Source organism: Chaetodon trifascialis, chromosome 17 (genome assembly GCF_039877785.1).
Source record: "Chaetodon trifascialis isolate fChaTrf1 chromosome 17, fChaTrf1.hap1, whole genome shotgun sequence".
In the NCBI taxonomy this organism is placed as follows: Eukaryota; Metazoa; Chordata; class Actinopteri; order Chaetodontiformes; family Chaetodontidae; genus Chaetodon; species Chaetodon trifascialis.
The window spans coordinates 837,642-851,195 of record NC_092072.1 but is presented as its reverse complement, the minus strand read 5'-3'; the positions used below and the strand labels follow the sequence as shown (position 1 = coordinate 851,195).

The 13,554-nt window shown below is 43.6% G+C and overlaps 1 gene segment (V, D, J or C); it reads left to right on the top strand.

The window, feature by feature from the left end:
• Positions 1-3,515: 3,515 nt before the first annotated feature.
• LOC139346024 (Ig kappa-b4 chain C region-like) lies at positions 3,516-4,282 on the top strand. The segment is given in 2 exon segments: positions 3,516-3,591; positions 3,911-4,282. Coding segments are annotated over 2 exon segments (405 nt in total).
• Positions 4,283-13,554: the final 9,272 nt, after the last annotated feature.

The window sequence follows — 13,554 nt, the reverse complement described above, 5'->3', positions numbered from 1 at the left end:
AAAAATTGTAAATAGTCTTTACAGACTGTTATGTACCGGTAGTATTGCACTGATTATTGCACTTTTTACTTGGAGCAGTTTCTGTTGTGCAGTCTGACGGCTGCAGGAAGGAATGACCTGATGCTCAACTGCTCGCAGCATAAATGAGCAGTTTAGGAGTTTCTCCATCTTTCTGTTGGTACCAGGATAAATAGTTTCCACCATAAACCTTTGGACTGCTCTTACAGCTGATGGTGACGGAGCCTCCCAGAGCAGAGCTCACTGCTGCAGGCTGAGTCACTGTGACCTGACCTCTGGACTCTGAGGACACACACACACAAACATAAAGCAGAGTCACAGTTTTGTCGGCTTCATTTCAGAGGGACGGATGTTCATAGAGGACTTTGACTCTCTGGACTTTACCTGTGAAGCAGCAGCAGAGGACAGTCCAGATGAGGACGCAGGTCAGAGTCATGTTTTTGATGAGGAGGATTTCTGTGTCTTCTGTTGTGATGAAGGACAGCTGTCAGTCCTCCAGTGTTCAACTCTCAGGACTATAAAGTGTCCCAGAGCAGTGGAGCATGGTGCTGCTGATGCAAAGTGGCTCTCTATGGAAATGCTCTGACTGCTGTTCATTCTTTGCAGAGTTGATTTCTCTGAACTGTCATTTAAAAGTATAATAAACGTGAACCAAACTCATTTTGGAAGTTGGTAGCTCTCTGTGAATTTGTCCTGTCAGCTGTGTTTGACAGACTAAGACTGATTTTGTTGCTGTTGTTCTTAAATGGCACACTTTTGGGTTTGCTGGCAAATAAATGCTGCTGAGTCGAATCAGACCAGTTCTTTTTGAACCAACACGACAGAGCAGGTTACTCCTTCAACAACACTTTCTTTTCACCACATGTATTTATTCTCTCCAGTCTGACAAACATCATTTCACATGAGTCCTGCAGGAAAACCTCCTCGTCACTGGTATGATGTGATTCTCCTGATGTCCACTGGGTGGCAGCGGTGTCTCACTGAACTACATGCAGATTCAGGGAAATCCAACTTTTCTACCTCATCATGAACATTTCTGCAAGAACATTTTGATTCTTGGAATAGTTATTAACTACTATTTAGACCTTTTTGCATTTTAAGGGTTGTTGTGCCAGAAAAAGGTTTTTGACTTCACCTGTCTGGTTCAGTCCTGTTAGTAAAAGTACTAATACTACTATGCAGAAATACTCCAAGTATTAGCGCAGCATTAGAAGTTGAATTTATGAGAAATACACCTCATCAGCAAAATCTAATTAAAGTATCAAAGTAGCCGCTTAGCGTTGTTACAGACATAAGATATTCTTGGATTATTGTGAACATCATGTATGAATCATGTAAACAGGGCAGGATGAACCCTCCAAACATGCCAAACATGAGCTGTGGGTTCCTGTTGACTCTCCTGTTTCTCCCACTCTGTTCACAGTGTTTGTGATTGTGCTTAGTTTGTGGTCACAGGATTAAAGGCCAAGAAGCACCGAAAACCTGATACATGGACGAATCTTTGATCAGCAAAGGCATCCATCCATCCATCCATCCATCCATCCATCCATCCATCCATCCATCCATCTATTCATCCATCTATTCATCCATCTATTCATCCATCCATCCATCCATCCATCCATCCATCCATCCATCCATCCATCCATCCATCCATCTATTCATCCATCCATCCATCTATTCATCCATCCATCCATCCATCTATTCATCCATCCATCCATCTATTCATCCATCCATTTATTCATCCATCCACACATCCATCCATCCGCAATTAGCAAAGCTAACTGTTCATGCATCCAGCACACTTTAGCACAGACAGCACAGAGCTAATCTGGCTGCTCTGGTTTTAAGATGTTTTCAGAAGCACTGGACCAGACTTCTGTGCAGGACTCGAGTGTGACAGACGTCCATGAATCAAACAGAGGGTGGAACGTATGCAGAGCATTCATTTGAAACAGCACGAACTCCTTCAAGACTAAATGTGATCCAAACCAGACTGTGATCTGAAATAACATTAATAAGAAAACATCTGGAATAAGTGTTGACTTAAACTTTCAGCCAAAAAGGACCCTCACTCTGATGAATGATGGCAATGTTTCACTGCCAGGGGCCATCCCATGATGCACTGAGCTACTCTCTCCCTCTCTCCCTCTCCATCTTTATGAATTCATGTCCCATTAATGCATGTTACCAACATGGCTTCTTCCACACACTCTTTGTGCTTTCTCGTGTTGCAGGTCATAGGTTGCACAACAGCCATCGTCAAACTCAACCTTCATTTTGAGTTCAACTATGAACCTGTGAAGTTTTGTGACGACATCTTTTAAGGTTGTGACACTATCGAGTTGACAAACCTGTGCAAAAAACAGAGACAGAGAAACATCTGACAAATGACTGAAAATCACCTCAGTGGTAGTTCCTGCTACAGTCGCTGTCTCCAGGACTCTTGTTGACCAGGGATGCTTGTTAATTGATAGCTCATCATGCTGCTGCCAGTGCTGCTGTCATCTCTGTATCAGGGTCTATTTGGGTCAGGCCTAGCTTTGCTTGGGTCTCCTTCAGATTTGATCTGTCTTTTTATAAGAAAGGAATTCATTCCTCTCAGGTTCTGGTAGGTTTACCACAAGTGTGATGCAGATCAGGTCCAACTTTCTGGACTTATAAGGACACAACAGTTTGTTCAGTGACATGCACTGTATGAACTGTGCCCCAGGAAACATGATGTTTGTGACAGTGGTTCTGCCAATGAAAAGATTTGTTGCATTACAGATGTGGAGCTTCAGTGTCCTGAGGTTTCTGTGTGATGTGTGGACATTGATGTTTCATATGTTGTGAATTTGGTTTGTCTCTCCATCAGTGGAGCTGACTCTGCTGTTGTTGTGATGTTAATGGTCTGATTGGGCTTCTTCACTGGAACTGTTCTCTTCATTTGTGGAAACTTTCAGGTTGTTGAGGTGAACTGTTTGAACTTCAAGAGGAAAACTGGTGGAGACACAATGAACACATCAGTCACCTGTTTGTGTGTGTGTGTGTGTGTGTGTGTGTGTGTGTGTGTGTGTGTGTGTGTGTGTGTGTGTGTGTGTGTGTCTGTGTGTATGTGTCTGTGTGTGTGTGTGTGTGTCTGTGTGTGTGTAATGATAACTCTGACAGTAGTAAACTCCTGAATCTTCAGCCTGAACTCCACTGATGGTCAGAGTGAAGTCAGTGTTTGATCCACTGCCTGTAAAACGATCTGGAATCCCTGATTCTCGCCTGCTTGCAGCATAAATGATCAGTTTAGGGGCTTCTCCAGGTCTCTGTTGGTACCAGGATAAATAATCGTAGCCTCCATAGGTGAACACGCTCGGACTGCTCTTACAGCTGATGGTGACGGAGCCTCCCAGAGCAGAGCTCACTGCTGCAGGCTGAGTCACTGTGACCTGACCTCTGGACTCTGAGGACACACACACACAAACATAAAGCAGAGTCACAGTTTTATCAGCTTCATTTCAGAGGGACGGATGTTCATAGAGGACTTTGACTCTCTGGACTTTACCTGTGAAGCAGCAGCAGAGGACAGTCCAGATGAGGACGCAGGTCAGAGTCATGTTTTTGATGAGGAGGATTTCTGTGTCTTCTGTTGTGATGAAGGACAGCTGTCAGTCCTCCAGTGTTCAACTCTCAGGACTATAAAGTGTCCCAGAGCACTGGAGCATGGTGCTGCTGATGCAAAGTGGCTCTCAATGTGCCATTTGTAACTGTTAATCTTTCGCACTGAAACCTGACTGTTGTCATGGTTCAGCAGTGATGCCTGTCTGTTGCCATGGTTACTGAGCAGAGAGAGGGAAGTGAAACTCTGAAGACCAGTTTCATCCAAAGATGAAGCTTCATCAACATGTGTTCTCTGTCTCTGCAGTGGGTGGAGTTGCCCCCACCCTGACGGTGCTGCCTCCCTCCAGTGAGGAGCTGGAGAAAGAGGGCAAGGCCACGCTCATGTGTCTGGCCAACAAGGGCTTCCCCTCAGGCTGGAGTCTGTCCTGGAAGGTGGACGGCAGCAGCAGCAGCTGGGAGGAGAGCAGGAGCCCCGGGGTGCTGCAGAAGGACGGCCACTACAGCTGGAGCAGCACCCTGAGGCTCCCTGCAGACCAGTGGAGGAAGGTGGGCTCTGTGACCTGTGAGGCCACCCAGGGCTCCCAGACTCCACTCTCAGAGACACTGAGGAGAGACCAGTGTTCCCAGTCCTGACCTGACTCACTGGGACTCTGCTGCTGGTTTTCCTCTGCTTCTGCTCTCACTCTGCACTCTCTGTCTCTGTCTTTTATTTTTACAAATAGAAATATTCACTAGATTGTTGCAACGTTTCAATCTTATTTCAGTGCTTGCAGATAATAAAGACGTGATCTTCGAATCACTTGTTTGAAAATGTTTTATTGTCAAAGTATTTCCGTAAATGTTCTTTTAATAGTGTCATTGATTCTATTTCATCCAAAAAACAAACCTGAATTTTCTCTCTGATGATTTTATAAATAATGTGTCAGATCATGTAATGTGTATCCATATACACTGAATATCAAAGGAGTTTAGAAACTCAGAACTCTTCATCATTCTACTGATGAGTACAAACCAGTGATGGTCGTAGTCTAAGTCCATAATTTGTTGTTGACAGTTGATGTAAATGCTTCTGTGACTTTGGACCAAAAGCCATGGTAGGACCATATCAAGCATAAATTATCCAATCATCTCTTGTTATTGAAGTGTCTTCATGATGAGGACTGTCATATTGTCATTGCTTTAGGTGTGTCTGAAGAATATCCACTGGCCTTCAAGTAAAACGTCAAAAGAAATGAAAAATATTTTCTTAATCTGAAATGAATAGCAGTGTGTCATCAGCATAAAGAGACACCAAATATTGTGATCTTAAATTTAACTGTGAAACCATTTACAAACAGCTTCTGCTGAAGATCCACAACCACAAAGACAAATGAAAGATGACAAAAGACTGAAAGTGTAACTGAATTACACACTCAATAAATCATTTTGGTACAATCATAAAATGCAATTTTGTTGCAAAAAAAATCCACAAAATGAATAAAATATGTCATAGCTTTGACATTCTGGATGAGCTGGAATTCCCACCGCTCCAAAAAGGCTCCAACCCGAGCCCCCTACAGTCGTCACCCAGGGATGCACCTGAACCAGCTGACATCACTGCTCCTCGGGTCCACTCAGCACAGCTCCATAATAACCAGCAGAAGAGTCCATCATGGTCCGTCACAGCACAACTCCATAAGAACCGGCAGAAACGTCCGTCACGATCCGTCACAAAGTGGGATCCTGCCAGGAAGACAACCACACGCCCCCCTACTCGCCAGCTGACGGCCCCTCCAACTACTGTCATCATTGGCGATTCCGTGGTGAGGAACGTGCGAATGAGGGGGGCACTCACGCTGTCATTCCCGGGTCCCACCGTTACAGATATAATGGGGAAAATTCCAGACATCAGGAGATCTTATCCGGAGGCCGACAGAATCATCATCCACGCTGGTACGAATGATATTCCAAACAGCCGTCTGAATTTCTAAAGCGGGACTTCATTTGCCTTTTCAATACACTCAATCAGTTTCACTGAGGTGTCTTTATCTCTGGCCCCACCCCCACCTGTGGCCGAGGAATCGGCAGCTTCAGCAGGCTGCTCAGCCTGAACACTTGGCTTTCCACTGCCTGTAGATCCCATAATATGGACTTCATAGACAACTTTGATGCCTTCTGGGAGAGGAGGCACCTTTTCAGGGCAGACGGACTGCACCTGAACAGATCCGGCAGCCGTCTTTTGTCTGCTAATTTGACATACGGCATCCAGCATGCACACATGTCGTCCACCAGGTTTTTGTACGACTCTTTTTCACTGTGTGAACACATGCTAACTGTCGATAAGATGAAAACCCTGACAGTGGTAAACTCCTGGATCTTCAGCCTGAACTCCACTGATGGTCAGAGTGAAGTCAGTGTTTGATCCACTGCCTGCTCGCAGCATAAACTAGCAGTTTAAGAGTTTCTCCATCTTTCTGTTGGTACCAGGATAAACGGTCCACACAGAAAACCTTTGGACTGCTCTTACAGCTGATGGTGACGGAGCCTCCCAGAGCAGAGCTCACTGCTGCAGGCTGAGTCACTGTGACCTGACCTCTGGACTCTGAGGACACAGACACAGACAGTTTTTGATGAGGAGGATCTCTGTGTCTTCTGTTGTGATGAAGGACAGCTGTCAGTCCTCCAGTGTTCAACTCTCAGGACTATAAAGTGTCCCAGAGCACTGGAGCATGGTGCTGCTGATGCAAAGTGGCTCTCTATGGAAATGCTCTTAAAAAGTATCATGTCCTCAACAAATCACGCTGTTTCCTCCTCATTGCTGGATTATTATTTAGGGTAGCACGGTGGCACAAGTGGTAACACTGTCGCCTCACAGCTAGAAGGTCCCCAGTTCAAATCCCGCTGTGGGCGCTGGTGGCGTGTCCTCCACCATGTCTTCAGTGCCTGCTGCTCGAGGAAAAAGGGGGCCTTTCTGTGTGGAGTTTGCATGTTCTCCCCGTGTTCACCCAGGGTTTCCTCCTTAAATAACCCCCATTAAAAACATGCAAGAAGATCACCGCCTGACCAACGGTGACGAAGAGGGATGGGTCCCCGGGCACGGGCACCGGCATCGGCTGGCAGCCCATCGCTCCTGGTCTGCCACGGAGGAACGATGGACCGAGGATGGGTCAAATGCGGAAAAAATAATTTCACAAAAAAGCATGGCGTGTGTACAGTCTCCTCCTCCCTGTAGCATGTGTGTGCTGTGATTAGTAAGTACGAATCTTAATCTTAATCTTAATCTAATCTGGATTATTCAAATCATCCTCACATAGAGAAAAAGAAATTCACGATGCTCTGTAGTAATTGCAGATTTACCTTCTTAAATTAAGTTAAAATGTCCCTTTTCATTTCCTGAACTATTTAAAAGTCTTTTTGTTATAAAAGTCTGTTTCACAGGAGAAATGTCACCAAGAAGGCAGCCCCCACTTGAGGTTAATGAATATAATACAGACCACAGCCAACTATTGCACACCATAGTAAAGCTCACAGAGAACATAAAGGTGCACATGCAGGTCATTGAAAGTGAAAGTTATCTTTAGTTTACAGAAGGTTCATTTCAGCATCTTTAGTCACCACAACACTGGACCAAACAGTGTTAAAGTTGTCAGAGACCTCAGATTAAACATGGATTAAAAGAAACAATCCACTCAATGACTGAAGGATTGAAGTGCTGTCATTGGTCGAGTCAGTTCCAGTAAATATCCGCATAGACTGCAGAGATGTGTTGCTCTCTGTGTCACAGTGTTAGACTTGTTCAGTCCTTATCTGTTTGGCAGAGATGATGTTGTCTCACTTGGTCAACATTCATCTGCTCCTATCAGCTGTAAACTTGGCATCCCACAAGGCCTCATCCTGGGTCCTCTGTTGTTTAGATTTTAGACGATACAGTCGGTTCATAGTAAGGGCCTTCAAATAGATTTTTATGTCTGTAGTTTATACACAACTGTGCATTTTTACATCAAAATATGATCTCTGTATGCTCAATGAACATAGTGATTTTCTGTTCATACTGAATTCTTTTCACAAAGCATCCTGCAGGTTATCAGACAGAAGACGGAAGTTTTCATTCTTATGGCAACTTTAACTCTCAGACACTAAATAGAATGACCAATGGTGACATTCTTGACATACTGAATGTTTTCCTATCCTGCAGAGTGCATCGTAGCACAGAGACAGCACTATTCAAAGTTACAGATCATCTTATTGCCACAGTCAAACAGTTTATTTGCTTGTGTTATTAGATCTGAGTGCTTCATTCAACTCCATTGACCGTCACATCTTCTTGCAGAGACTGGAATATGGAATTGGCATTATTAATTAACTACATTAAGCTGTTTAAGTCTTACTTTTCAGATCAATTTCAATACGTTCATGTTAATGAAAAAACATGATGTTTGTGACAGTGGTTCTGCCAAAGAAAAGATTTGTTGCATTGCAGATGTGGAGCTTCAGTGTCCTGAGGTTTCTGTGTGATGTGTGGACATTGATGTTTCATATATTGTGAATTTGGTTTGTCTCTCCATCAGTGGAGCTGACTCTGCTGTTGTTGTGATGTTAATGGTCTGATTGGGCTTCTTCACTGGAACTGTTCTCTTCATTTGTGGAAACTTTCAGGTTGTTGAGGTGAACTGTTTGAACTTCAAGAGGAAAACTGGTGGAGACACAATGAACACATCAGTCACCTGTGTGTGTGTGTGTGTGTGTGTGTGTGTGTGTGTGTGTGTGTGTGTGTGTGTGTGTGTGTGTGTGTGTGTGTGTGTGTGTCCTCAGTGAAGTGTATCAGCTTCCAGCTGCAGCAGTCAGTTCAGTTTCTGTTCAGTCTGACTGAGGGAGGTTTTTGTACGACTCTTTTTCACTGTGTGAACACACGCTGACTGTCGATAAGATAAAAACCCTGACAGTGGTAAACTCCTGAATCTTCAGCCTGAACTCCACTGATGGTCAGAGTGAAGTCAGTGTTTGATCCACTGCCTGTAAAACGATCTGGAATCCCTGATTCTCGACCACTACCATAGGAAATTAGCAGTTTAAGAGCTTCTCCATCTTTCTGTTGGTACCAGGATAAACGGTCTGCACTGAAAACCATGGGATTGGTCTTACAGCTGATGGTGACGGAGCCTCCCAGAGCAGAGCTCACTGCTGCAGGCTGAGTCACTGTGGCCTGACCTCTGGACTCTGAGGACACACACACACAAACATAAAGCAGAGTCACAGTTTGTCGGCTTCATTTCAGAGGGACGGATGTTCGTAGAGGACTTGGACTCTCTGGACTTTACCTGTGAAGCAGCAGCAGCAGAGGACAGTCCAGATGAGGACGCAGGTCAGAGTCATGTTTTTGACCAGGAGGATTTTTGTGTCTTCTGTTGTGATGAAGGACAGCTGTCAGTCCTCCAGTGTTCAACTCTCAGGACTATAAAGTGTCCCAGAGCACTGGAGCATGGTGCTGCTGATGCAAAGTGGCTCTCTATGGAAATGCTCTGACTGCCTCCAGCAGGGACTTGGATTACTCTGATGATGATGATGATCAATGGATCAATCACTCTGTCAGAGTATTGATTAGGAATGTGCCATTGCTCTATTAGAAAATTGTAAATGTAAATGTGCTTTATTTATACAGCCCTTTACAACAACCTTTCGGTGAACCAAAGCGCTTTACAATAAAATGAGTAAAAAAATTGTGGGACAAATTTAAGGAAATAATTAATTACAATAAACATTCATTTATGATCATTATTTCATTTGTCTGGATTTGTTGGACAGTTTTTCTTTTGAGAATCTTATTTCAGTGTGTTTCACCAACAGAAGAAATTAATGTTGATTGTAGATTTTTAACATTTCACAAAGAAAAGGTTGAATCGTCTGCATATACATGTTTTCTGGATCAGTTTTCAACACTTGAAGCAGTTCTTCCATAAACTGGTTAAACTGGGGATGTGTTTGGTGACTTTGTTGTGTTCAGAGTCAGAGAGCCGTGTCTCTCTACAGTCAGAGGTTTTTGTACGACCACTCAGTCAGTTTGTATCACTGTGGTGGACTTTTGGTGGAGGAACCAGACTGGATGTTAACTGTAAGTACATTTGTCGCCTTTAATAACCCAAATTTTACATGTTTTCTGTTTTATGTCATAACTGTACACATTACGGCAACTTTTAGCTGATAATTTGAATTTTATATGATTGCAATTCTTCTTGAATGCGACACATTTGTCCTCAAAAAGACTAAAATCTTCTTCAGTTCAACATTTTGCTTCACTGGAATATAAATCTGAAAAGTTTCTATATGTACGTTTCCAAAAAAGTTTTCTGCCTGTCAGAAATTTTCTTCAAGGTTTTTAAATTTCAGCCTCAGCACTGAACCAACCTTTTTTATGGGTTTTACTTTCTTTCTCAAAGATTTTAACTTCTGACACGTTGAGTGTCACAAATGAAAATCTTAAAACATGAATGTTACATTGACCCAATACGCTGAATGAGCAGGTTTGATTTGATGACTTTTTACACATAACTCAGTCGTTAACAATGTTCATTTTGGGTAAACAAACCAAAGTCACACCATCAAGGTCTTTTCTGTTTGATACAAGAAAACTTTAAGAAACTGTCAGACTGTGTAAACCTGTGGAAACTTATTTTTCAGACTTTCACAAACTCAGAGTTTGTAGCTAATTTATTAAGCATTGACACATCAGAGCAACAATGTGTCATTTTTAGCTTTTAATCTTTCGCACTGAAACCTGACTGTTGTCATGGTTCAGCAGTGATGCCTGTCTGTTGCCATGGTTACTGAGCTGAGAGAGGGAAGTGCAACTCTGAAGACCAGTTTCATCCAAAGATGAAGCTTCATCAACATGTGTTCTCTGTCTCTGCAGTGGGTCGAATTGCCCCCACCCTGACGGTGCTGCCCCCCTCCAGTGAGGAGCTGGAGCAGGGGAAGGCCACGCTCATGTGTCTGGCCAACAAGGGCTTCCCCTCAGACTGGAGTCTGTCCTGGAAGGTGGACGGCAGCAGCAGCAGCAGCTGGGAGGAGAGCAGGAGCCCCGGGGTGCTGCAGAAGGACGGCCACTACAGCTGGAGCAGCACCCTGAGGCTCCCTGCAGACCAGTGGAGGAAGGTGGGCTCTGTGACCTGTGAGGCCACCCAGGGCTCCCAGACTCCACTCTCAGAGACACTGAGGAGAGACCAGTGTTCCCAGTCCTGACCTGACTCACTGGGACTCTGCTGCTGGTTTTCCTCTGCTTCTGCTCTCACTCTGCACTCTCTGTCTCTGTCTTTCATTTTTACAAATAGAAATATTCACTAGATTGTTGCAACGTTTCAATATTATTTCAGTGTTTGATAATAAAGACGTGTTCTTCAAATCACTTGTTTGAAAATGTTTTATTGTCAAAGTGTTTCCATAAATGTTCTTTTAATAGTGTCATTGATTCTATTTCATCCAAAAACAAACCTGAATTTTCTCTCTGATGATTTTATAAATAATGTGTCAGATCATGTAATGTGGATCCATATACACTGAATATCAAAGGAGTTTAGAAACTCCGACAACACTCTTCATCATTCTTCTGATGAGCACAAACCAGTGATGGTCGTAGTCTAAGTCCATAATTTGTTGTTGACAGTTGATGTAAATGCTTCTGTGACTTTGAACCAAAAGCCATGGTAGGACCATATCAAGCATAAATTATCCAATCATCTCTTGTTATTGAAGTGTCTTCATGATGAGGACTGTCATATTGTCATTGTTTAGGTGTGTCTGAAGAATATGCACTGTCCTTCAAGTAAAACTACTAATTAAAAAAAAGTAAAATAACTAAAATGAATAGCAGTGTATCATCAGCATAAATAGACACCAAATGATTGTGATCTCAAATTTAACGCTGAAACTATTTACAAACTGCTTCTGCTGAAGATCCACGACCAGAAAGACAAATGAAAGATGACAAAAGACTGAAAGTGTAACTGAATTACACACTCCATAAATCCTTTTGCTCAATTAAAAAAGAAATTTTTGTTGCAATAAAAATACATCAAATCAATACAAAATGTTTTATGCGTGATCAGATAAAATTAATGTTTACAAATTTAGTGTTCACATGTTGTCGTACTCCAGGAAATAAAATTCACATAACTTACATAAACAGAAACTTTTTTTTATGTTAAGTATGTTGAATGTAAAAATTTTGAAAGTTAATTATTATAAACCATTTATTTTTAGTAAAAGCTTTAGTTTTAGTGTGAGTGCAGCTGTTGATTCAGATCAGTTCCTCTCCAGCTGAGGGAGGTTTTTGTACGACGTTGTATCACTGTGTGAACGGGAAGCTGTAACTCTGCTGACAGTAGTAAACTCCTGAATCTTCAGCCTGAACTCCACTGATGGTCAGAGTGAAGTCAGTCCCAGATCCACTTCCACTGAAACGAGATGAAACTCCAGACTGACGGGTTGAAGCTTGATAAATCAGGAGTTTAGGAGCTTCTCCAGGTTTCTGAAGGTACCAGTGGCGATAGCTACTAACATATGAGCTGGCTTTACACCTGATGGAGACAGTCTGTCCTGGAACAACAGACTGAGACTCAGGAGACTGAGTCAGGGTGATTTGTCCTGATGAACCTGGAAAACATGAAGAAGAGGAGAAGGGTTACTGAGACAAATCCAGCTTGGAGAAAGATGATCACCCTGAACGAGGAGCCCCAGGGTGGCCAGCAGTAGAATCAGTGAGCTCATGATTGTGCTGCCGGTGTGTCAGTGGCTCTGAAAGGCCTGGACAGCCACTGATCAACACTGGCCTCTTAACGGCTGGCAGCAGAGAGGCAGGACACATATGCAAACACACAGAGTCAGTGAACTGCAGCTGTCCTCAACACATCCCATCTGATTAACTGGTTACTGGTTATTCATGGTTACTGGGCTGAGAGAGGGAAGTGAAACCAGTTTCAAGCCCAGTTTCATGCAGTTTGAGAAGGACAACCACAACCAGCCGCCTCCTCTGCTGCAACCATCAGGATGGCGTTTAATTCATATTTGTCCAAAAGGACAAACATGTTTATTCTTTAGATAGATAGATAGATAGATAGATAGATAGATAGATAGATAGATAGATAGATAGATAGATAGATAGATAGATAGATCATCTGTGCCCCCCTCCTCTCCCTCCAGGACATTTACAGCACATGCCTGGCCCGCAAAGCACTCGGCATTGTGAGTGACTCCACCTGTCCCACCCAATGCCTCTTCAGCCTCCTGCAAGGGATTTGAGGGAAGTGTTATTTCAATTCTGTTCATGCCCTGTACATAAAGCAGCACTGACAATCAAGTTGACTTGACTTGACTCGACCTAAGGTCAGGGCTCAGGTGGGTGGGGGGAGGAATGGGGGTAGAATCAAACCTGTTGAAAACACAGGTTCAGTTCATTCGCCCATTCCTGGTCTCCAGATTCAGGGCCCTCCTCGCTGTTTCCACCGTGACCTGAGATAGTTTTCAGGCCCGTCCTGACCTCTGTGGCGTGGTTCCCCCTGGAGGCGCTCCTCCAGCTTCCTCCTGTTGCTGTCCTTGCCTTTCCTTATCTCCCGTTTCAGCTCCCTCTGCACCCTCCTCAGCTCATCTTTGTCCCCTGATCAAAAGACCCTCTTCTTCTTCTCAGTAGGGCTTTCAGTTCCTGGGACACCCAGGGTTTGTTGTTTGGAAAACACTGCACCTTCTTTGTAGGCACAGTGTTTTCCACACAGAAGTTAATGTAGTCCGTAATGCAAGTTGTTAAACCATGTCGTCCCCATGTGGACTGCACAACATGTCCCAGTCATTGGTGTCAAAACAGTCCCTCAGTGCCATGCTGGACTCCTCTGACCATCTTCTCACATGCTTGATTGTTGGTGGTTATTTGTTCATCAAAGGTGTGTATGCAGGGAACAGATAAACCAGATTGTGGTTGGAACG